General features: G+C 42.6%; 2 protein-coding genes across 7 annotated transcripts; one reads left to right on the top strand and one right to left on the bottom strand.

Annotated features, from left to right (window-relative positions):
* The first annotated feature begins 254 nt into the window (after positions 1–254).
* On the top strand, positions 255–15,294 carry LOC105563339 (solute carrier family 41 member 1-like). Of its 3 annotated transcripts, none has more exons than XM_012014851.1 (8): positions 255–1,042; positions 7,284–7,695; positions 8,651–9,026; positions 9,373–9,552; positions 11,118–11,557; positions 11,703–11,923; positions 12,008–12,344; positions 12,779–15,294. In XM_012014851.1, exons 2-7 carry the CDS (start codon positions 7,601–7,603, stop codon positions 12,337–12,339), a joined length of 1,644 nt encoding a protein of 547 aa, XP_011870241.1. In that variant the 5' UTR covers positions 255–1,042; positions 7,284–7,600; the 3' UTR covers positions 12,340–12,344; positions 12,779–15,294. The 3 variants fall into 3 exon arrangements, with proteins under 3 accessions (XP_011870241.1, XP_011870242.1, XP_011870240.1); XM_012014850.1 differs by lacking the exon at positions 255–1,042 and adding an exon at positions 4,365–4,591; XM_012014852.1 differs by lacking the exon at positions 7,284–7,695.
* Positions 15,295–17,792: 2,498 nt separating this feature from the next.
* Positions 17,793–21,013, bottom strand: LOC105563338 (venom carboxylesterase-6-like). 4 transcript variants are annotated; one of them, XM_012014846.1, is made up of 9 exons: positions 20,929–21,013; positions 20,367–20,575; positions 19,804–20,107; positions 19,427–19,624; positions 19,161–19,339; positions 18,915–19,080; positions 18,501–18,836; positions 18,263–18,389; positions 17,793–18,176 (listed from the first exon to the last, which is right to left on the bottom strand). In XM_012014846.1, exons 1-9 carry the CDS (start codon positions 20,996–20,998, stop codon positions 17,978–17,980), a joined length of 1,788 nt encoding a protein of 595 aa, XP_011870236.1. In that variant the 5' UTR covers positions 20,999–21,013; the 3' UTR covers positions 17,793–17,977. The 4 variants fall into 4 exon arrangements, with proteins under 4 accessions (XP_011870236.1, XP_011870237.1, XP_011870238.1 ...); XM_012014847.1 differs by having other exon boundaries at positions 20,367–20,564; positions 20,936–21,013; XM_012014848.1 differs by having other exon boundaries at positions 20,936–20,996.
* Between the last annotated feature and the right edge of the window lie 3,051 nt (positions 21,014–24,064).

Below are 24,064 nucleotides of genomic sequence, written 5' to 3'. Positions count from 1 at the left end.
TTAAGGTAGTTGTTTCGCGGCAGTAATGCTTAAACGTTTCTTCCAGACGGTAAACGGCACTCAATGTTCTAAAGATAAATAATATTTCACGTGTAATAATATTACAACGAATTATATTGTTACGTGTAATAATATTTTTAACGTGTTTTACATATTTCGTAATATTTCGTGTAACGTAGCAAACTTTAACATTTTTTTTTAGAACTTTGAGACGGTCAATTCTAATTTAATTAGTCTTATTCGCACGTATTAATGTAAAGAATAAACTGTAAAAATTTGAAACAATTCTCACATAAATGATTTTACGAAATAACTACCTTAAGCCGGCGCTCGCTTATCATGCCTGTCGGATGGTTGAGTTAAAATTCAAGTTGCACAAAACTCAAAGAAAATAGGATGCTGATTTTTGTTTAATTCAACGCTGTCTATGAAACTAGCGCTCTTTGCGCTATCAAAGTCAAGGTAAAAAAATTATTCAAAGAGTTTCAATGACGGTGCATTATCGTCGCTCGAAGTTATACAACGGCCATGCAATAAACTCGCCGATAACGTGTAAACGAACAGACACGTGGCATCGTAAAATCGTCGTTTACGACATGTTACCCTTGCCGTATTATCGGCTCGTCAGTCGTCTGACCTGCGTTATCGTGCTCGAATCGTGCCCACGAACGAAACGCGTGCACGACCGATAGTCCAGCATGTCATTCAATGAAACGTCGGTATGCACCATCGACCTGGTTTTCGTGAATATCGCGCGCCGCCGAAGAGAATAGCGAGAAAAATTCGTGGTCCCACCGAATGGGCAGATTGCTTCATTTTCATGAGATGAATCTCTCTCTTTCTCTCTCTCGTCCCGTAATTCGAAACCGAAAGGGATACCGTGAGTATCTGCCGCTGCGGTCTGATCGCGAGGAAGAAACTCGACCTCGTAAGACGATCTCGAGGAACAAATTGTATCATTAGCGGCGCAGCGCCGATCGTGTCGATCGCTGGATGCTGGACGAACTGGGCATGTTGACTAGAACGATCACGTACAATTCGAGTGAGTAGCGTGCCGCCAAGTTTCCCGCGCGTGTCCGATACCTAACATAGAACCTGCGTAATTACACAAAGAATTTTCTTGTAAAATTTATTCTGAAAATCATGTAATCGCGGGACAACATGGCATTTTGAACAACTACTAATAATTATACATTTTATTAGTAAAATGTATGATAAACTCTCAAAGAAGCTCTCATAAAGTTCTTGAATGTGCCACGATCACATAATTTTCATGGTAAACTTAAAGATAAAATTCTCTCCGCGTAGACAAATGTCGATCCGTCATGTTCCACGCGGACTAAGCGGCTGTCATTCGTCAAAGTGCGAATTAAAAGTGTCGTTAGAGATTTCGATACCTGCCGCTTTTATCGCAGACGATATCCGCGTATTTAAACAATGAAATTCGCCTTTTAATTGGAAACGTTAATCGTGTACTCAATAATCTGATTTTTCGTTGTCACATAGTTTTGATACGCTCCTCCTTTGTAACTCTTGGAAGAACCCCGTCGATTTCACTCGGTAAACAATTCTACGGCCATTAATTGGCGTTTTAATTCGCCGTTGTTCTCGTTCGTTCGAAAACGCCGAGGACCCGCGCATCCCCGACGTCAATTGCTCGTACGACAGGAAATACACGCGTTTCAGCGGAGTTTAATCATTAGGAAAGCGGGACTATATACACACACGAGTGTGACCTAATCCTCAAGTTACCAGAATACAAATTGCCGTGTCACGAACGGCCGGAGTGTTACGGCTTCGCTCCTACACAGGATACGGTCATAGACGGGCCAGTGAATCCTATTCGCGCGTCATTGACCGACTGACTGTTATGAACGAATTTTTCCGCTCCACTTTAGACAAGGATTTCTGCCGTACGAGACGCGGCCCGCTGAATCGATAGAGATCGCAATTCCTTTTGTAATGCGCCTTCATAATAATAAGAGAAATAATATTGGACTTTAATCGCCGAGACTACCTTGCGAGATGATGCAATAAATTCGACGATACCGTACAGAAAAAGATCTGCGCGTTTTATATAATATATTAATTTCAAGGGGGAAAAAAAGGCTGAATCAGTTCAAACCGCATGCGCATAAATCTTTTTCAATGCAATGCACATTTAGATGTAGACATTTGAATTCATTGCATCATCTCGCAAAGTTAAGAGATATCCTAGTTAATTTATCGGTGCTTTGCTTCAATTTGCCAACTCGTTTGCATGAATATCGCGCGATCGATCGGTATAATTATACCTTTTTTCCCATCATATCACATTCACGGCCGCCAAGTTAATTGACGTAATTATAATACGAGATATAACTGCGCGTGGAAAAAAGAATTTAGAAGAAGAATAGATATAACGAAGCGAGAACTTTGCGGTGTCTCGAGACAGAATAAAAATATATTAAAAATACGCAACTAATTCAACAGTCACGGCTTCTTAATGCCTTTCCTGTTTTTCACTGGCACTTAAACTTGAGGACGTAAGCCGTTTATTACATATAAAAACGTTACGTAATGTCGTACTTGCTGGGCTGTCTTTATTCTCCGAGAGTAATATTGGACAAGTTCAGAAAAGAAAATCAATATGAATTTTCTTGCGCTGGTGGAAGTCACTGAATAGGGTTGACAATGCAAGTTATTGCTCGCGGTCTACAGGTAGATCGATTTATACACATTTGCATCACGCTTAAGCCTAGATACGCGGTATCTGTAATGCCGAACTTTGCGTATTAGCGCATGTTGAATTTTGAATTGTTGTCCACAAGGTTTGAAACTGGTTTTACGAAACTGAGAAGGGAATCGGAGTAACAATTCACATAGCGGTGCACAAATAATAAATCTACATGTAAAAATATAACATGTAAAAAATAACTTGAATCGGGAGAATTAGAAATCTCTGTTGCAAAGAGGAGTAATCTATTTTTTTTTAATCCAGCTAATTATTTTAGCTAGAGGAAAGTTCCCTATTATGAGAGAGATAGGCTTCTAATGTGAGATAGCCGGTTTCAAAACTGGTTTTACGAAACTGAGAAGAGGATCGGAGTAACAATTCGCGTAGCGGTGCACAAATAATAATGAATTTTCCATTAAACAGATTTCACTCCAACAGCAATAAATTTATGTTAATTTAACAGAAACCCCGCTGTCTCATATTAGGAACTTGTCTCATAATAGGGGACTTTTTCTCTACCAATAATTTCGTTGAAGATCAGACACGCTTGATGATTTCTGTGACAGAATAAAAGCTCTGCCCGGCATCGTAATCCGCGAGGATACGCGTAATCGATGACCAGGTCGACGCAATTATGCCTGGCACAACGCTCTAATGGGACCGACGTACAAAATGAAAATTGGCGGAATATTGTTGCTGAAGTAAATTATTGCTATCATCGAATTACAGCGCATAAAGGCGAGTCGTCCGTAAGCCGCGAAAATTGTGCGAAACGGAGATGATTGTGCAACTCTCTCGCCGTAATGCGCCGTAAATCCATGAATGAACGAGAAGCTGCCGTACACATCAGCTGCTGATCGATGACGTAACCGGTGCTACGCAATCGCCATGTGTCTGCCGTCATTTGCGAGAAGAGATGTCGATCACTCGTCGCGTATCGTCGATGTTTAGCAATTTCTGCGGATAGCTCGAAGAAATGAAACGCCTCTGCAAGAGCCTCTGTCTTAGCGGTACGAAAATAGTGGACGCGTCAACGAGCTTAACTCGACTTGTGACACACTGCGAAGGATAAAGTCACTCGGATGCTTGTGAGCACAAAGACAAATCTTACAAATTATTAAGGGCAAATCCAAGACCCGATGAAATCGTAGACGACGCAGGGAAATGGCATCGGATGCACCGAAACGCTGACGCAACCGTTCGCGATCGGGGGTTCCGTGGCGTCATCAGGATTTCAAACGCGAGGGCGGCTCACGACGATTCTTGGAAATGACGAAGAACTCGAGGCGGGGGCGGCCGAGATCACTGGCTGACACAGCGGCGGTTTGCGCGAAACGATGACGCAACCGATGGCGGTGCGTGGATCGGCGTTGGAGTAGCGTTACGTGGGGACTGGGGGGCGCGAAAGACGACCCTCGCGGCACCGTCCTAGAGGGGTGCCAGGGATGGCGCGCCATTGGCGCGCTGGTACCGGAGTGGCGGTACACGGCCGCGAGGAGTTCGCGGGCCGTCTGTGAACTGGGAAGTGGCGGCGAATCGATAAACCTGCGCTTGCTCCCTCCGGCGCGCCGCCGACACACACAGACAAGAGGAGCGTGTGTCTCCAAACTAGTTTTAAGAAGGCATGCATGCACGCGAGCACGATGCGCGACCGCGATCAGTCGCGATGTAACCGCAGCGTGAAACGGCCTCGCACCAGGCCACCGGGTGACCACCGTCAGATGCTGGATGTGGGCTGATCTCGCGCCGAAGAACCGATCACCGGGCCACGAAGCCGGCGATCAGCGACCTGGACGGAAGGGGGGAGGGGACCCGACGGTGGGTCTCGTGGGAACGTCAGGGGTCCGTCTGGGACCACGCCTGATGGGGATTCAGGTACGAGCGAAGGGACGGAGCGGCCATTCGGAGAGGCCGGAATTTCGTCTGACCCAGCGGGGCGCCTTGGCGAGGAAACACGTTTTATTTTAGGGACGGATCTTACGAATCGCATCTCGTTCCGCGAAATAGTTCCCGGAGACTAATATCCGGCCGGTTCAGGTGGATTCCCGCGCGTTGCTAAAAATTTTCAGTCAAGAGTCGTAACAGCTGACGCGAGTACTAATGAAGTCTCGCGCGACCGAGACTTGGGGGAATCGAAGCGACAGAGGAGAAATGGAGAGTTCGGTTCCGTGACAATCCACTTGTTAAGAATAAAAGAAACATTTAAGGACCAGTTTCACAAATGTCTGTTAACTGCTAACCGAAAGTTAATTCATTCTCTGTCTTTCCTTAGATAACTATAGGTGGAAAAAAGTTGACCGAACTCTCGCTAACAGTTAACCGATGTTTGTGAAATTGGCCCTTAGGCCCGATTTCACCAAACGTCGTTTAACTTTAATCTTGGTTCAATTCACGCCCGTCTCTTTCTAAAGTAACAGTTGGAAAGAGACAAGGAACGAATTAAGCTAAGCTTAAAGTTAAGCGACGTTGGTGAAGCCGGACCTTAGACGGTTAGATATTGAAAAGATAAACTCCAATTGATTTTCGTCCTGTATCAAAGAAGCGAGTTAAATCGCTATCAAATCAGAGCCTTGGATGTCCAGCGGACCTCGCGATCCGCTCTCTTCGGGGCGTCACCTCGTACACGCGGCGCGATGCCGAGTCCAATTCGACGAGGCGCGGCACATGTTCGTTATTTCGTAGGTAGCCGCTAATAAGTTTCGTCCTAGCGAAGAACCCTTCTGGAGTCGGAAACGCGGGAAAGAGGGAGAACCGGTCGCGGAGGCGTCGCGCCGGGACGAAGGTCTTGGAGAACGCGTTTTTCCCGCCGCGTGTAGACCGCTACCTGTTTGCCGCCGACACGGGGAACCGCGACGGACGAAGGACGCGAGATGCAGATAGCATCCGAGCGCTCCGTCGAGGCTCCCCGACGAGGAGAGGCTTGATTGTGCGTAGGTTAAGGTCGGGAGAACTCGTGCGATGCACAACGTGCCTTCCAGACCCGCCGGTCGGTCGACGCGTGACGCAAGGTGCAGCTAATCGGACAATGAATACACGATCGCGCGGGTGACTCGACATTGATCCTTATCGATCGGGCCGGCGGCCTAGTTGTATCTCGATTGACGCGATTAAGCCTGCTCTCGTGCTCTTCGTTTGACGACGGGAGAAAACCAAATGTGCCACCTCTGCAAAAGAAAAGTACGCCGATCGAACGGAATCGCTGAGAATCGAGGAGCCTGAGAAGCTGGGCGCTTCTAATCTTCGGATCACGTAGGATAACGAATAGAGACAGCGACTGCACGAAAAACGGAGAGAAATTATTTTAAAATAATTTTCCAAGCTGGAAAATTAAATATTTAATTTCCAAATGACTAAAATTGCCATCCGCTCGTTCCTTCAGTCGCGATACTTGAGCGTAGGGGATTTCTTCGTTTCTTTTTCGAGCTCTGACGTAATATCGACGTTACAGTTAAGATTACGAAGGCAACGCTACTCGATCGAACGGCCGTGCGATTTGGCCTCGATCAAACTGCCCTCGCGGTTTCAATTTCCACGCGTAAGGTCGCCGCACGATTGAACATCGTTATCGCCCTTGGCGTACTCAGCAGCGACGAAATCGAAGCGTGAATTCCAGATACCGATAACCGAAGATCTCGCATCGAAAGTCAGTCCGAATTCGATCGGCCGGTTCGATTGGGATTAAAGGAAAATGAAGTGGATCGCGGCGCCGCGGATAACTTGTTAACGTCCTCCGTGCAAGTTATTTTAATTGCATAATGGGGCACACACGTGCGTTAGCGGGATTACCGCGAAACAAATCATCGCGATTCCTCCCGAGGCGGAGCTCAAGCGGGGGAGGGAGGGGAATTGAATGTGTTACATGTTAATTAGAGACACGCGCGATGTGTATGAAACTGCGTCTATTCGCGATACTATATTTGCATGACACACGTGATGAGTCCTCGTAAACGTGGCGCACAATCACGGAATCGTGTAGTCTTATATGCGTATGTGACGATGCACGGAGAGAATTTTCTGTTAAAATTTACCCTGAAAATTTATCCTGAAAATTGTGAGATCGTGGGGCAACACGGCATTTTGAACAACTACTAATAATTATACATTTTATTAGTAAAATGTATGGTAAACTTTCAAAGAAACTCATAAAATTCTTCAAAACACCATGTTGTCCCACGATGACATGATTCTGAGGCTAAATTTTATGAGAAAATTATCTCCGTGTACGATACCACTTTCACGATATCGTTTCGCAGACTCGGCAATTATCTAAGAGTAGGATCAATATTGCAGGATCGAGTAATTTAAATTCCATCTACGTTGGTTAGAAAGTACTCGGAATCTTCGGAGCGACGTAAAGTTTGCGTAAATCTCTCCGGGAAATTGTTTGAAAAATATATAATCGACTCTGCGAAAGCGATCGTGCTTTAGAGATGTCAGCTTTCTCGAAGTAGAAAATTACGAGCAAGCTTTAGCGTTTTTTTCCCAATAGCGACTCTAAGAAATTCCGATTAGTCCGTACCCCACGTGCTCTGTTAATCTCTGAATTAACATGACGATTGTTTGGCAGTGGTCCTCAGGCAGGGGAGAGGCTGCTCACCTTTCTTCGACCCAGGCACGTCGCTGGATGATTCACATTTTGGTTCTCGCCGTGATTAACAGCAGTTCCTGAACGAATCTAATCAGCGGGAGAGAGAGAAAGGGAGAAGAGAAAGATAGCGGCTGTCCCGCGGCATAATTACGTAATTTACGTTATTTGTGTCCTGAAATACAACCGTCGTCGTCATCGCCGTCGTCGTCGTTGTCGGCGGCGCGAGTCTTATCATTCTCAAAGGAGAATGGCTGTATATTCGCGGCAGCGAGTATCACGCAGCCCTCAGTAGAAAGATGATAGAGGGCCAGGTGCATCAACATCCGGTACGAGTGCCGCCCGACAAGCCACAGTCGCTCCAGACTGCCAATACCGGCGTCAAGTTCGAAAAGTACGTTGAAAAGTAATGTGCGAAAAGTTCTCGGTCTCTCGATTGTGAAAAAAAAAGAGGTACCACGGCCAAAATGTCGAGTTGGAAAACACGAATCAACGAGCGTCTGCGCTAAGATGCGGTGGGCGAGTGACAGTGCTCGGCATAGGACCGCGAATAAAGAATCGTGTGGCGGAATTAATCGTGGATTTACGCACGTGCGCGATTTACGACGATCGATCGCGTCACGCGCCCATTCATCCGGCATCGATTCATTTCGCATCGCTCAATTCAAGCGTCTCCGTTTTCATTTTTAATTTTACGCCGTAAAAGAGGAGTGGATTTTTCTTAACGTTAATTCTCTAACTATATCAGCTTTCAAATGATATTTAATGATCGAACAGCGTATAAAGATTTCTAGAAATAAAATACAATCTATTTCTTATCAATAGAATATTACTAAATTACGTATAAGTGTTAGAACAGTTGTTATCAAGTATTGTTCCAAGATTGAATTGAATCAAATATTATAATATCAATATTAATCAATTCTTACTCTGGAGTTCGTGAAGTTGAAAAGACGATTCCACGAACGCGGAATGGTAACGTTTTACCCGAGGGGGAAACCGCTGAGCAAAATCTTGTACACCAATGCCCACTAATGCCCAGTTGGCATTACTTTATCTTATTATCTTATTTTATTTTTATAATGCCCCAGCAAGGCCTAATGTCCAAAAGCTGCCTAGTAATGCCGCAAATCTGTACACCACAAGGCTCTCAGCGGTTTCCCCCTCGGTTTTACCATTTCGTTACCGCAGAACGGCAATCTCGGCAATTTCGTTCCAAGATACTGATAAACCGTAACGGTTCGAGTTTATCGCCCATTGACGGCCGTAGCCAAAGGGTTAATGAGATTCTCCGGCACTCGGTGCCGAGAAAGAAGTAGCTTAACCAGCGGAGACCTTTCTGTCGGCAGTGAGCAATGTAAGGAGCCCCTGCTTCCGGAGAAGCTGCACTCCCACAGGATGACACCGACCGACGGCCGCTCGCGGACCACCTCCGAGTCGAAGGACACCACGACCACCGCCACCACTACCGCCAGCACCGCCACGAATGGACAGGCGGCAACGGCGAACTCCACCGCCGAGGACTGCCTCGAGGTGACCATCTTCGACGAGGGCGTCGACGGCGGCCGGTTGCCGGACGTCGTCGCCGAGAGCAAGCTCTATGGCGTGACCGACGAGGACGAGCCGCTCGAGTCGTACTTGGCGATCACCATCCAGGTCTTCATACCCTTCCTCATCGCCGGTCTCGGCATGGTGGGCGCCGGATTAGTCCTCGATCTCGTCCAAGTACGAACGGAATTTACTCTTGTCGCGAACGAATCTTCTTACGAAATGTAGAAATGTAGGAAATCAATTCGACGCACGATTTTATTCTCAAATCGAACGTCCAACTCGTATACTATTAACATCGATGAAATTGTTGTTGATTTCTTTTCATTCGTAGCGTCGAATATTTTTAATAGAAGCGATTGAAATGTTTGAGGATGTAAAAATATGAAGAATTCGTGCTTAGGGTTTAATTATAGAACTCGATCTTTAGATCCATTTATCTTCTAACACGTTGACTTGAAATTAACGTGATCTTGGTGGCATTAATTTTAATTGAGCGATGAATTTTCGTGTCCTCTTTCAGCACTGGGTGGTCTTCGAGAAAGTCAACGAGCTTATGATTCTTGTACCGGCGCTTCTGGGGCTGAAGGGTAATCTAGAAATGACTCTGGCGTCGCGTCTCTCTACTCAAGCGAATCTCGGACACATGGACTTGCCGAAGGAGCAGTGGCACATGATCATCGGGAATCTCGTCTTAATACAAGTAAGCATCGCTGATTCGCTCGGGCTGAATTGCACCGATTTTTCCAGGAGCGAGACGACTGACTCCCGCGATATTCGACACAGGTGCGATAATTTCGTCAGCTATTTCGCGGGCCTTGAGAGCACGCGGTACGAAATCAACGCAGGGGTCGTCGATAATGGTTGTCGGAATAACTTCTGGCGCGCATAAAGTCTCTAAGAGCAAACCGCGTGCGCTGCCTCGGACCCTCCTCTCGCGGTTCAGCCGCGGGAGTTTACTTTCGCGAAACTGGTTCTAACTAGATGTTCCACAATTAAACCACCGATATTTGCCGTTTGTCATACGAAGGACTCCTAACTTAATTCCGTCGAATACATTGCGAAACGCGTATTGGCTCGCTTCGGCGCCGTGTATTTTTCCTCCTGGAATCTCTCCTCTCGGTCGGCCCACCCGACTTCTCGGCTCCTCTGAGGTGCGCGCGTTCGCCACGTCTCGTTCAACAACTTTGCAACGCGCGGAAAAGTTCTACGCTGTTAATCACCCGGCTCCTTATCACCTAGCATCCTTATCATCTAGCGTAAATATATCTGCGGACTTAGATGTTTTTCGGGTTCAAGGTTCAAGTTCAGCCCCGCGAGTTTCCGGCGACGAGGTTTTTCCGCGATGCCGTAATCCGCAAATCTCGACAAATCCCCGCGCTACCTGCCAATGCCATTGTCGATACATCCCGGAAATCGTCAATTGACAGAGAATACCGCGAAATGACGCGGGCAATTTGACCTGTGGTTAGCAGTTAATTGCGAAACGAACGGCACGGGAAAGCGAGCGACTTTTCTCCTCGCCGCTGAATTTAGCGAATTGAGCTACCGCCCGTCTTATCAGTGGCGCCACGATTTTATTTTATTATGTGTTCAACGCTGACGGCGACGACGATAGACGGCGGCCTTCGGAAAGCCGACTGTTTGCCATGTGATCCCTCATGTGCGAGCACGAGCTGGTTACCTCACGAGACACGCCACGCGATAAACGATACGTATACTTCAACGAATCGGTATCTGTATAGGATCAGCAGACGTTTGAAATTTTCGATAAGAATTAAAGACCCCAAAGAATCGCCGTGATCAAACGGTTGTACTCAGCGTGAGTTTGCAGTGCGAATTATAAAACATATTTTAGAACGAAGTTGCCGAATAAAATTTAGAAAAAGGTTTCTACCGAGTGTGTGAAAATTAATCGAATCAATCGATCATTCTAATGCAACGTAGACGACAAAATTCCCAGAATTGCTAAAATCCTAATTCCACTATTCTTCTACCGGAATTCTTCAACTCATGACTGGTTGTTCTTTGCATTTTTCCCAAAATAAAAAATATTTTGCGAAATGTTTATAGAATTAAATATTTATACGCACGGTTAAATTGAACTTTACCGAAGAACTGGGTTTTCTATACCGAGGGAGACTCCTGATTTTTTTATACAATGTGTTTCAACAATCGCAGCTGTTAAGAAAATTGAAGAAGAAATGTAACTTCTCTTGAGCCATCGAGCTGTTATCGGGATTAAAAAGTCACCCTAATCGTGCGCAGTGTCAAGCGATAGTGGTGGGCTTTCTGGGTTCCGTGGTGGCGATCGTGATGGGTGCCTTCCGCAACGGCACGGTCTCCCTGGACCATGCCTATCTACTGTGCGCCAGCAGCCTGGTCACCGCGTCCCTCGCCTCTTTCGTTCTGGGCCTTATTACCGCGGGCGTCATCGTCTTCTCCCGTCATTGCCATATCAATCCGGACAACGTGGCCACGCCGATAGCCGCCAGCCTCGGCGACATCACGTCGCTGGCACTCCTCTCGTGGATCGCCACCATACTCTACGAAAGCATAGACAAGCAGGACTGGGTGGCACCCCTCGTCATAGCCTGCTACGTCCTCGTGACGCCGCTCTGGGTGTGGATCGCCAAGAAGAACAAGTACACCAACGACGTGCTCTACTTCGGCTGGACGCCAGTCATGGTGGCCATGCTGATCAGCAGGTAAAGAGAGAGCGTTTCCTCAAGTCAACTCGAAGCCTGACAGTAAAGAATTGCCGATCAAAGACTTATTATTAGAACTTTATCTTGTACATTTCGAGTACAGCTCGAGATAAAGAAGAATCTACAAGTGCGACATTTTTCACAGCTGTGGCGGTCTCATACTGGAGTTTATGGTGTCGCGCTTCGAGAACCTGACGGTGTTCCAGCCGGTCATCAACGGCGTCGGCGGGAACCTGGTGGCCGTTCAAGCTAGCAGGATATCGACGGCGCTTCACAAACAAGCCGAACTTGGCACGCTTCTAATCCCACCGGGCCACACGCACCCCGTCATCTTCATCACCCCAATTGCCAATTTCTTCGGGAAAGGTATCCTCTTTCGTGAAATTATTTCCAATAAATTATCGACGTTCTCCTTGATCACCGGGACTTTTCACTGCCTCGTCTCCTCAGGTATACACGCCAGAACCACGAGAGTCCTGATGACGATGGTGATACCTGGCCACATCATCTTCATTTACCTGATCAATTACATGAAGGACGGCAACACGTCGATGACGCCGCTCTTCGTCTTCGTTTATCTCTGCGCGGCGATGCTGCAGGTCGCGGCGCTCCTCTACATCGCCTTCATAATGATCCACTGGATGTGGAAGCGAAAAATTGATCCCGACAACTCGGCGATCCCGTATCTGACCGCGATGGGTGACTTGCTAGGGATCAGCCTGCTGGCGATTGCCTTCCAATTTCTGTACCTGGTCGGAGATCAAGAGTTCGACGCGCCCTGACCGTAGTAAGATTAATTTCTGCGTGACCACAGGCGCGACTGACGTCAATCGTCATCATTTCGACAGAGTTGGGAAAGTTATCTTACAAAAGTATCTAGTTACAGTTACAGTTTCTTTTTGTTGCTAAAAATGTAACTAGTTACAGTTACAAGTTACCAATTCTGAAAAGTAATGCGTTACAGTAACTAAAAAAAAATAACGAATCGTTACTTTGCAGTTACTTTCTTACATGTGCAAATGCAAGGCCTAATGCAATCTGTGGAGGTTTAAAATATAAAGTAACTCTTAATGTAACTATTAAATTAGTTACTAGTTGTCGAAAAGAAAGAAACTAACGAAGTTAAGTTTCTTTGAACAGTCGTAATGTTTGAAATGTCGACTTATCGCGCGACCGATCGGACAACTTACGAAAGCTCGAACAAGAGTGTCTTTTTTACAGGAAGTCGCACATTATAGCGTTCTCCGGCGGGCGGGACGCGCAAGTTAGAACTGTCGGACCGAAAGGGCATTCCTACGAGGCTGTGGTCGTCTGAAAGTATATTCCACCAAATCCAAATCGTCGATCTGCCAGTCCGCCGACGAGTCCCACGGACGGATGGTCGCAATGGTATTACTTGACAAAGCATTAATAATTCATCACTTGTATCCTGTGCGCTCGCCAAGAATTAATTTATAAAGGCCGATCGAGAGTGCCGTTCGTATTTTTGCGAAAACCGGTCGAGTTTTATTACCGTTGTCGACGCGAATATCTCGATGCATAAATAATTCAGAAAGGTTTTTGCGAATGCAAGTTACAAAGTGACCGATCGTTAATACCTTGTCAAGTCGAGCGGGCGCGTACTCAGGTTTTAATTAGCTACTAATATATCAGAAGATAATACGAAGTCGGTAGCACGTGGCAAATTAATTCGTCGACTGTCTAGGAATTACGATTGTATTTTAAAACATCCCTCCGAACAAACCTAACTCCGGAATTCAAGCCTAAAGTTCGAGTGTTAATTTCCTCAAGATTAAGCAAGTATCGAGCAACGGCGATAATTTTGCGAAATCTCCGGCAATATGTATCTGATGAAATATCGAGCGCGTAACACAAAGCCTAAGATTCGCAAGCTTCGGAACTCGAGGATTTCAAGAACCTAGAGCACACAATTCTTCGGTGTATTACGAGCGAAAACTTGGAGAACGGATATTGTGCGCCGTATTTTCTAAGAGCGGTCGGAAATAACTTACGAAGTTGCGTATTGAGTTACAATCGCGAGGATTGCAATTTAACGCCAGGTCGCTGTAATTCATTTGTTCCTCGGGCTCGGCGAGAATTCTGGTTCTTCCACGGAACACGGCGTAAGTAAAGAAAGCACGTGTAGTAATACCAACGCGTATGTGTCTTCGAATAGTTGCCTTCGTATACGATGAAATTTAGATAGGTATTTAGAAGCTGCCACACGACCTATTTTTGGAAGCTTTGGAGAAGCTCTCGGAGATTTATTCGAGCTTGACACGCTCGCCGCATCAAGTTCCACGTTTTAGCTCTTGCGGCGCGTTTAATCGGAATTTGGTCTTCCTTACGCGAATAACTAGTTCCAAGATTTTTCAATCTTCTGAATTATTCATCAATAGTATGCGGAACGTCTTTCGGATCTAGAGAAATCGCCTGAAAGAGATAGAATATGCATTACATCGGGCTAAAAGTTGAACCGATGACGCGAGTCATCGCGAATACGAGAGCCAGCGAAGCCCCGCGCGACAAGCGATTCACTAGCGCGATTATTTAACGAATGTATTTATCGAAGACTCGAGCGGATTCTGGAGATTTTCCGGGGAAAAATCGGAATACGAACGCGATGGTTGGAAGCCCAGCGTCTGAAGCTGACATAGAGACGAGTGCGCAGTTATTAAGAAAATTAATCCACGAATTCGACTCGATCGATAGTATCGAGGTGTCGTTAGTCGATTGGAAAGTCCGCGCGAAGGGGCGCAAGAAGGATGAGCCTTGGCGAAATTGCGCACGAATAGCGTCGCTTCGAGGGGAGAGCGCGATGAGCGGCGGTTTGAAAACCGATTGCATTTAGGTGTTAACGTCCCGTTGACGATCACCTCTGACGTCGTGCGAACGATTTAACTCGCACCTCAACGCGATTGCAACACGTAGTACAACGCGCTTTTGTGTTCAGAGAGATTTGAAGCGATACTCGGGTCGATAATTTAATTTCCCTCGGCGCGTCTGTCGCAGCTCAATGCGGACGATACGCTGTATAGTATTGTAAATTAGGATATTTCGCGAAGAAAGGGGGGGAAGGAGAGGAACGAGGTGGCGTCGTGTTATATCTCCGTGTACATATTAACCGTGTAACGCGCGTCTTTTACCCGCGTTACGTGTATTACTAGGCGCCGCCGAAGTCGGGGACTAATATTTAGTCTTCGCGACAGGGGAGAGGGTTTCACGTCCAAGTCGACATCGCCTTTCGGCCCACACATGTTCAGTATTATCGCTTTTACGACGTTGCCGGGAGCCGCCGAGACACGGCGGGCGATATTCCAATTTCGCCGACAGAACATCCCGCTTCTTCGGCACGAGTGTGTCCTCTCGCAAACTGCGTTCGGGACGATCCGATCAAGAATTCGGTTGCTTGCGCTAGTGCACACTCGGGCTCGTTTACAGTTCATTCTTATGTTTAAGAATTATTTTTAGTACCTCTTGAACGGCTTCTTGGCTAGTAAAATGATCCGCACAGCATCCGTACGAATCGCTTTTTGGCCAGATGAGTTTTTGAACGTGTATTTAAGATTATCATAAATATAAGAACTGACTCTGAACAAACCTTATAACGAATTCGGTTGCTTGCACTAGTGCGCACCGAGTGCTTGTTAAGCTTGTTTGCAATCGATTCTTATATTAAAAAGTCGTCTTAAATATCTCTTGAAATATTTTCTAACTTGGTCCAAGTCCTAGCATCGTGGACGCAGGCCTTTAGATACAGAATTGACCACTAGAACTCGGACCAAGCTCTAGCATCGTGGATACAGGCCTTTAGCCAGTAAAATAATCTATACAGCGTCTGTATGGATCATTTTTTGGCTAAATACCTTTTGAACATGTATTTAAGACGAATTGAAATATAACAATTGACTACAAATAAGCCTTGGTGTGCACTCAGTGCACACTAGTGCGAGCGACCGAATTCGTTATTAGTGTGCATTCAATGCGCGCTAGTCCAAGCAACTAAATTCACTATTAAATGGCACAGTGCACTCACACGAATAAAGAAAAAAATGGGAAGAGGAAGAAAGGGATCACGATACGGTTGCGCGATTTAACGGTGCACGAATTCATCTGAAGTTTATTGTCGAATCGTCTTCACCTCGCGGTTAGTCGCTTTATGAGTTTCATCGACGCGGTAGAAACGAAATTAAGTCAGGTGTAAAAGGGAGGAGAGAGAAATGCGCTCTTGTGAATTTCTGCGCGAACGCGAATTCTCAAAGCGATATTCTCGGAGCGAATATGCGTCTTGTCATGCAGTCGAGTACTTTACAAACTTTTGTTACTCGTAGCATCATATAGTGATTCGTTATTCGCTTTATTTTATATAAAGAGCAGTATATATGTATTTCTCTTTATTTATATATATATTTGTTAATTCTGACGAGCACAATGATCGTATCATGAAGAAACGTGCTATAAATATGCAGACAATAAATATGCAATCTGAGGACGGATGTATAAAGTATTTTGTATGTGTAAAAAGTTGAGGAGAATTTATAAGATCCCTCTGTACAAAGCCGACTTTTGCAAATAAAACTGACAAAAACGACGATATATATTTTAAACTTTACTCTCGCTGTTCGTGAAGTTTTTAAAGGAGAAGATATCGCGGAGGAGAACGAATGCTGCCGCTCTCTCGATGGCCAGATCGCAAACCCTCGTCTCGACGTGACGGCAACTAGAGACAGTGTGATCGTGTAAACCTTTGTTTGTAGCCCGAAACAGCATTTATTCTGCAAGTAGAGCGTACAAGACAATAATCGTACAAGCGGCAGAAGGAGAAAGGAAATATTTTATATACGACACCTTGCGAACAATATAGCTGAATAATACTTCAATCGAGGGGTCGAGCGGCGTATCTCGGAAACAATGTTCCTGTCTACGTTAAGTCTACGTTCTAAAATGTTAAAAAAGAAAAAAAGAAAACGGAAGACATAAGCACTCTCTGCGTCGCTACCGATCCACGTCACAAATTATATCTGGCGGTGTCTGTAGTCAAGTACGCGGTATTAATCACGAATTCTACGACGAGGAGGAGAGCGTAACGCAGTGATAATCGCGCGACAATTGCCCGACGTCCAGCTGAAGTCATTAATTGTTAAACACGCAGTAGTCGAGCAGTATAGTAGTCGAGAGATATTTTGACGTAGATCTCACCGAGATATAATTTTGTAAAATATGTATAATAAAATGTACGTAAAAAAAACATTCCCCCTGACTTTCCCTTACACAATTTTTACGATTTCGTTAATACAGATATTTCTTTTCAAATAAAAAAAAAGCTATAGATTTTTTAATGTAAACAAACTAAAGTATTTTTATTCATGATATTTACTACATTTTTATAATTAATGTAAAAGCACAAGTCAACAATGTAATCACGTAAAAGTATAGAAAAATGAGTGAAAGCATAGAAAGAGGATTCCATGCGTCACAGAAATGTTGCGATATATTGCAGAATAATTGTATTGCAAGGTTGCAAATATTTTTCTCTACATTAGGAAACAGTCCCCAATAGAAAAATGTCTCAAATATCCCACACAGCATAATTTATTTGGTATATTCTGAGGAATTTTAAATTGTCCCAGACTTTTAAATATATTTTTCCTGAAAGATTTATAAATAGAAATTAAAACCAAATAGCGCGCCCAATGCTATTTCCAATAATGTATTTAATGCCAATTTATATTACTATTAAAGTCAATAATTCGATAATTTTTGCTCATACTAAATGAAGATTTGTAATTTAGTAATATACATTTGTATGCATCAACTATTAAGGTAAAATTTCTAATCTTCCTTCCTGATCTCTGGTCAAAATGACCAGACTGTATGGCCCGAAGCAACGAATGGTAGGTCTAATCTGGCCCGATGAAGGAATATGACGAGGTAAGTGGTCAATATTGGCCACTTTGATGGAGTATTATATGTAAGGTGTTGTACGAAATAAGTTGATTTCTTCTTATTTGCCAAAATTCGGGTGGGTTATATTCTTAATTATCTTCTTTACATATTCTCGCATATGTGCAAGATTAAAAAGGCCCCTCTGTTAAATCCCTATTAATATAATAAATCGCTTTCGTATAACCCCAAATCGGACCTCTTATAAATTGCGTCGCGGTTTTAACGAAAAACTTGTAGGTTTATTAACAAAAAGTTGAAATGCGGGTAGGTAGGAAAACTATTAAATTAGTTACTGGTTATCAAAAGAATGTAACTGAATTAAGTTACAATTACAGATGGAGAGAAAGTAACGAAGTTAAGTTAGAGTTACTTCCCAACCCTACATTGCACGTATACATAAAACTGCGTAATATTAAATTGAAGCGTCAAGTTAAATTTAATTAAAAAAACGTTCATTTTTTGTTCCGATAGCATTTAAAGCTCTTCTTTCTTGATTCCAGATGTGCTACGTAATATATTCTCTTGGAAATTAATCGAGTTCCAGAATTCTTTTTCTCCAAGATTAGCATTGCTAATCATATTAATTTTATGAGGGCTAGCAATATGTAAATAATGAAATTCTTTCTTCGTACTATCCAAGTTTGGCCATTCGACATTGGCTATCTTTGGGATTCTGAAAAAATTTGAAAAATTAGTATTTTCGTGTTATAAGACTTTACATTCAATTTAATGTGCGGTATACCGATATTTTATACTTACCCTTCCGTGGCAAACGATATCCAAAAGTTAAGTAAATGTTTCTGCATATCACGGTCACTTTGCGTTGTTGTTGAGTTTACCCAGGGATAACATATCACGTAAAATACATCGTCGGCATGGGAAACTCCTAATAATATGAAAAAGAATAAATTTTTAATTAACTGTTTACAATATGCGTATATGCGTATTTTAACATTTGTAAATTCAATACGAACGACGATATCTCTCATAGACCTACCATAGTTCTCAGTGGCACCGGTGAAATAATCGCTCCAGCTATGCGCTCCTCTATAACTAAAGTAGTAGTACCAGACTGGGCTACGATTTACTGTGGCTTGCATTCGCGCAGCCTTCTCGCTGTCGACCACGAAGAAGCGATCACCCGACATCTGTATTAGTTCCTTCGTGGTCTGTCGATCGATTGGTTTTGTACCGAAATAATGTTTCTTGACGAGACGGGCAATCTCGACATGTTTCTCTCTGGGGATGGTATAATTGAAATCAAGGTAGTCCGGTGCGAGAATATCCCAATTGTCGTTCAATTGGCGAAGATTCTGATCATCGGCGATAAATTCTACGATAAGTTATAGTATGGTTTATGTCTGCATATTATTGAGAGGATGTGCAGTTCCTATTATCAGGCACATCTTACCAGCTACGGGATAGAGGCCTTCTTCGCTCGTTACTCCCGTAATCCAGGGTACGTCCTGAACTTCTCCGTTATTGATGATTTCAACGGGCGTTTTATCGATGAAAGGTGCGTCACCAAATTTCTCAACTACCGGACCGAACGGAGAGAAGGGATTAAAGAAGAACGTCTGAAATTGCAAGATCACTTAGATTTCTTCTTTTACACTCGCGTTCGTTGTTTTCGAGTCAATCAATAAAGAAACCTCACCATAAATTCACTTGTAGCCTGAACGATCTCGCGAGCGGGACGGTATCTTAAGCAACGTATCATATCTCTGGTATTGGCTGTAGGGCATCCCATCAAAGCACTCAATTTCTTGGCCTTTTCCAAGGAGTTCTCAGTTTGCGGCCAACAATCAAGCGCTGTACCGCTGAACGATATGCCACCTATGTTATTAAAAATTGGTATATAACAGTGTAACGTAATACGGACAAAAATCTTTGCGTTGATTTTGCATCTTCTCGCAAAAATACCTCGAAAGAGACCCGCGCTCATTTGCGATAAGTAATGATAATGCACGCTTGCCCCGCCGGCGCTCAAACCGACCAAGGTCACTTTCTGTGGATCGCCACCGAACCATTCGATGTTCTCCGATACCCAGCGAAGTGCCAGACTTTGATCCTTCAGACCCATGTTGCCAGGAAGTACTTCATCTTCCGTGCTGAGAAAACCTGATATTTTTAAGAAGTTGTTTTTAAAGAAATGGAAGATATGAGATGACCAAAAGAAATTTATACATTAACTAGATCATGTTTTGTCTGTATTAAAACACTTTACTAGATAAACTTTAACATTGAAATTATTATTTTCAATAATCTTATTGTATAAGCACACAACAAATGTTACATACCCATTGGCCCCAACCGATAGTTAATTGTAACAAATATAACATCATGGTCCATTAGATATCTGGGGCTGTAGTACATCCCGCTACCAAATTGGAACGCACCGCCGTGGATCCAAAATACTACCGGCAATGCGGTTTTATCACTCCAATTTTCCCGTACTGGTACGTAAATGTTTAAATACAGACAATCTTCGGCACCCACAACTCTCTCTGGAGGCATGTCTGGCACTTGATCGTATTGAAGACATATGGAACCAAACTTCGTGGCCGATAGCTCGCCAATCCATGTCGGTAACGGTCGAGGAGGCTGCATTAAAAAAATGAGAAAGTATTCTTAACTGAAATATTTTTGCGAATATTTTTACGTGAGAAAAACTTTATAAAAATATACTTTGGAATGTAATTAGCGGAACAGCTTTAACTTAAAATTTCAGAAAGCTATTAATTGGCATCTATTGTAAAAGTCTCCTTCAGTTTCATTATGTAAGAAGTGTAACTTTGAGAAATATATGTAGAAGTCTTAAAGATATTTACATCAACGTTACAACAAAGTTCCAACTGCGTACCTTAAATCGTAGTTTTCCAACAGGTGGCAACGCGTAAGGAATTCCTTCATACGCTTCGTACTTCCTACCATGTTGCGAGATCTTGTAATAACCCTTTATCGCGCCCTTAGGTGTTTTGACCCTTGGAGCGGCTTCATTTGTACTCGCATGAACGGCAAAGCCGAAGCCAAGTAGAATCACAAGTAGTTTCAGCATGATCTTTAGTTGCTCTTTGTTCAAGTTAGTCCCCCATTTTTTAAATTAATATATTTTGACTGTTGCACTGAATTGTACTAGGTTTGTGCTCAAATATTAAAGCTGTAATGTGACAAACGCGAGAAAATAGGGGAAAAACGTTTTTTTATATCAGCCCATCACTTTTCGCTTTTTTTCCATTTTTTCATTGTACTCGGTTGTGCCAAGTTGTGCTAACATATTGTGCTAAAGCAAAGTTTAAAAGAAACAATAACGAAAGAAATTACGATAAAAATATAGTTTTAATATTCGAGTACGATTTAGCAAAAGTCTAGCACAATTCAGCACAACAGTCAAAATATGTTAAATTAAAAAATGGAGGACTAACTACTAACAGGTTCTGCAGACAACTGTGAACTGACTTTCCGAGGACAATTATTCATCATATCAATAGACATCTTTTACACATGCACACACACACACACATTTATACACATGCATTAGATAAACCTCGTTAGAGAAGGATGTTTATTTCAAGATAACATGTAATGACATTTATTATCATCTCATATTCACATTATTACTTAATTGCTTATTTTACTAAACGACTGTTGTATTTCAAGAAAAGCCGATTAGTGACGTAGAATAATTTGTTGTCTAGATGAACTTTGTGCATTTTTATCCAGCGATGAATAGGACATGTGGGAATAGAAAAGAATTCGATTTTAATTTCAGTGAAGAATAGTTGGACTGCTCCTTTTGAAATATCTTGGGAAACATATTTGGAACGATAAGTGAACTTTCATCCAAGAATATTTATTATAATGTATCCCAATAAGAAATAATTTGTCGAAACGATGTCAATTCGACATTTTCCGCATACGCCCCGGTGAGAAATAATTTGATATCAATCGACGAGTTATTTCTCACTGAGGCACCTAGTAAACATAGTTAAGTAACAGTTATGTTAATGTTATGTGATCAAAGTTAAACGTGTAATATTTGCAGAAACGTTACATAGCGTTACATAACGTAACATATATGTTAGTCCTTATTTCTCACTCGTGAATATGTAATATGTAATGTAACGATAATATAACATATAACATAATAATCCATTAACGTAACATTGTAATATAACTTGAATGTTATATGAAATATTACAAACAAGCAATGTTATAATAAAGTAACTTGCTAACTTAACATATACGTATTTCTCAATGTAACTCTCTGTAATGTACAGGTATTACATTAAAATAACAAGTTATGTTACATTAATGTTTTTCTAAATGTAACTATTGTTATGTTAATTGTTACTTCTATGTTATGTTAACGCTACAAAGTGTTTACTACAGGGAATAGAATCGAAAGAAAATTAATACTTTTAATTCGCTACTTTTGACCCAAGAAAATATTCCTTTTGGAAACAGTTTGACACCAAAATACATAAGATCTTCTCTCAGGACGTAGGTACGTCTCTTGCCGCACACGGGCGAATACTAATGCCAGTCTTTACCATTATTGTCTTTTATACCTATGCCGTATACGTGAAGGAGAGGTTTATTCAAGAATGACTAATCTCGTGTGCGGTTCAGGAGCGACTGTATTTCCGTAGGTTGATCGGATCGACATTCACATTAATCGTGAGATTTTTTTTTAATACATAATACAATACAATTATATGAACGCTAGTTACTTAACTATTTACTCAATTTAGAAAATTATCTCGCACCTTCGTAACTCTGAACGGGTTTCTTAAATCTGGTCGACCTTCGTAGAACTTTAGTCTGGGTTTTGTTTTGTTCGTGTTGTTTTACAAAGTTTTCAGTGTCGTTTACTGTATTACGCACAGTCGTCGGGTTTATATCGCTTTCGTTTAACTCGCGTCAGTGAGTTATCTGATCGTAATGTCTCTTATGTTCTCCTCCGACCTCGAATTGTATGATAAAACTTCTCGGAGAGACTTCACGTACTATGCTTTTGACATTTTCGCGTGCTGTTTACGGAAATCCTTCGCCATTACTAAATCTCCAGTTTTGAATTCTTCATCCCTATTACCTTTAAAATTTTGGATTTGGTTTTCTTGTTTAAATTCGATTATTTTCTTACTGTCTGGGCGTAGTAATTGCAAAAGTGTCCGTAATTCGCGATTGTACAATAATTTTGCGGGTGGTTCGCCTGTAGTTATGTGTTTCGATGTTCTATACGTAAACAAAAACTTATGTATTGCGTTTTGTACATTTACATTTTGACTTTGTACTATTGCTTTTATCTTTCTTTTGAATGTTTTAACGAACCCTTCTGCAGCACCGTTTGTCGCTGGATGTTTCGGTGCTGTGTACGTGTGTTTTATTCCTAACTTTTCAAAATATTTGCTGCATTCTTCGCTTTTAAATTGGGTTCCCGAATCGGTAACTATATGGAAAGGCAATCCGTGTTTTACAAAAACTTCTTTGAATATTTCTATTGTGTATTCCGCCGACATGTTTTTAACTATGTATATTTCGGGCCATTTAGAGTAGGCATCGATTAACAGTAAATATGTTTGTCCTAAATATGGTCCTGCGAAATCTGCATGAACTCGATATGCCAAGGTTGATTAGGGTATGGCCACGGTGAAAGTTTTACTCTTCTTGGGCTTCGACTGCGATACAATATTTACAATATTTTGCTTTGTTCTCTAATTGCTTGTCAATATTTGGCCACCATACTACCGACCTTGCATACTTTTCATTTTGACGGTGCATATGTAAAGTGAAGTATCAAAGTGAATCAACATCAGATCAAAGTCAAGTATCGAAATGAATCAACGTCTGGTCAAAGTCAATAAATTTAAAACAGTATTGAAGTGAATTAACAATGAAACAATAGATTTTCTATTGTTTCATCTTGCGTTTAAATCATTCGCTCGTATTGCGCTGTATTTCCGTAGGTTGATCGGATCGACATTCACGTTAATCGTGAGATGGCTTTGTACGCATATACTACAACCTATTTACTGTTATAATTATTCAAACAGCAGGTAACATTGTTACATAACGATTAATCTTTTGCTATTGACGGGTTAGTAGTTTTCTGTGCGTGTAGAAGAACATCAAATGTAAGAAACTCATATGAATAACGATGCTGTTCTATCCTAATGCAGAGAAAAATATAATATTTGCAACATTTCAATCTTTCAATACAATTATTCTGCAATATGTCGCAACATGTCTGTGATCCATGAAATCCTCTTTCTATGCTGTTACTACTTTTATTGAATTAAATTACGTACGTACACACACACACACACACACGCACGCACGCGCGCACGCACGCACGCACGCACGCACGCACGCACACACACACAAAGAAATTTATAACTTGTATTAGGATAAATTTATGTGCTTCGATTTAATATGCACATGTGCATGCTTATGCGTAATTTTTTCATAATTAATCACGTCTGCATATGTAGATAAAATTATATAACGATAAATATATCATACGTAGCGTGCATATCAATTACAATTATAGATAGTTGC

The sequence above is a fragment of the Vollenhovia emeryi genome, unplaced genomic scaffold (genome assembly GCF_000949405.1).
Source record: "Vollenhovia emeryi isolate VEMERY1.0 unplaced genomic scaffold, V.emery_V1.0 DF939177.1, whole genome shotgun sequence".
NCBI lineage: Eukaryota > Metazoa > Arthropoda > Insecta > Hymenoptera > Formicidae > Vollenhovia > Vollenhovia emeryi.
Note: the sequence above shows the minus strand (reverse complement) of the source record. Positions and strands in the feature narration are given on the sequence as shown.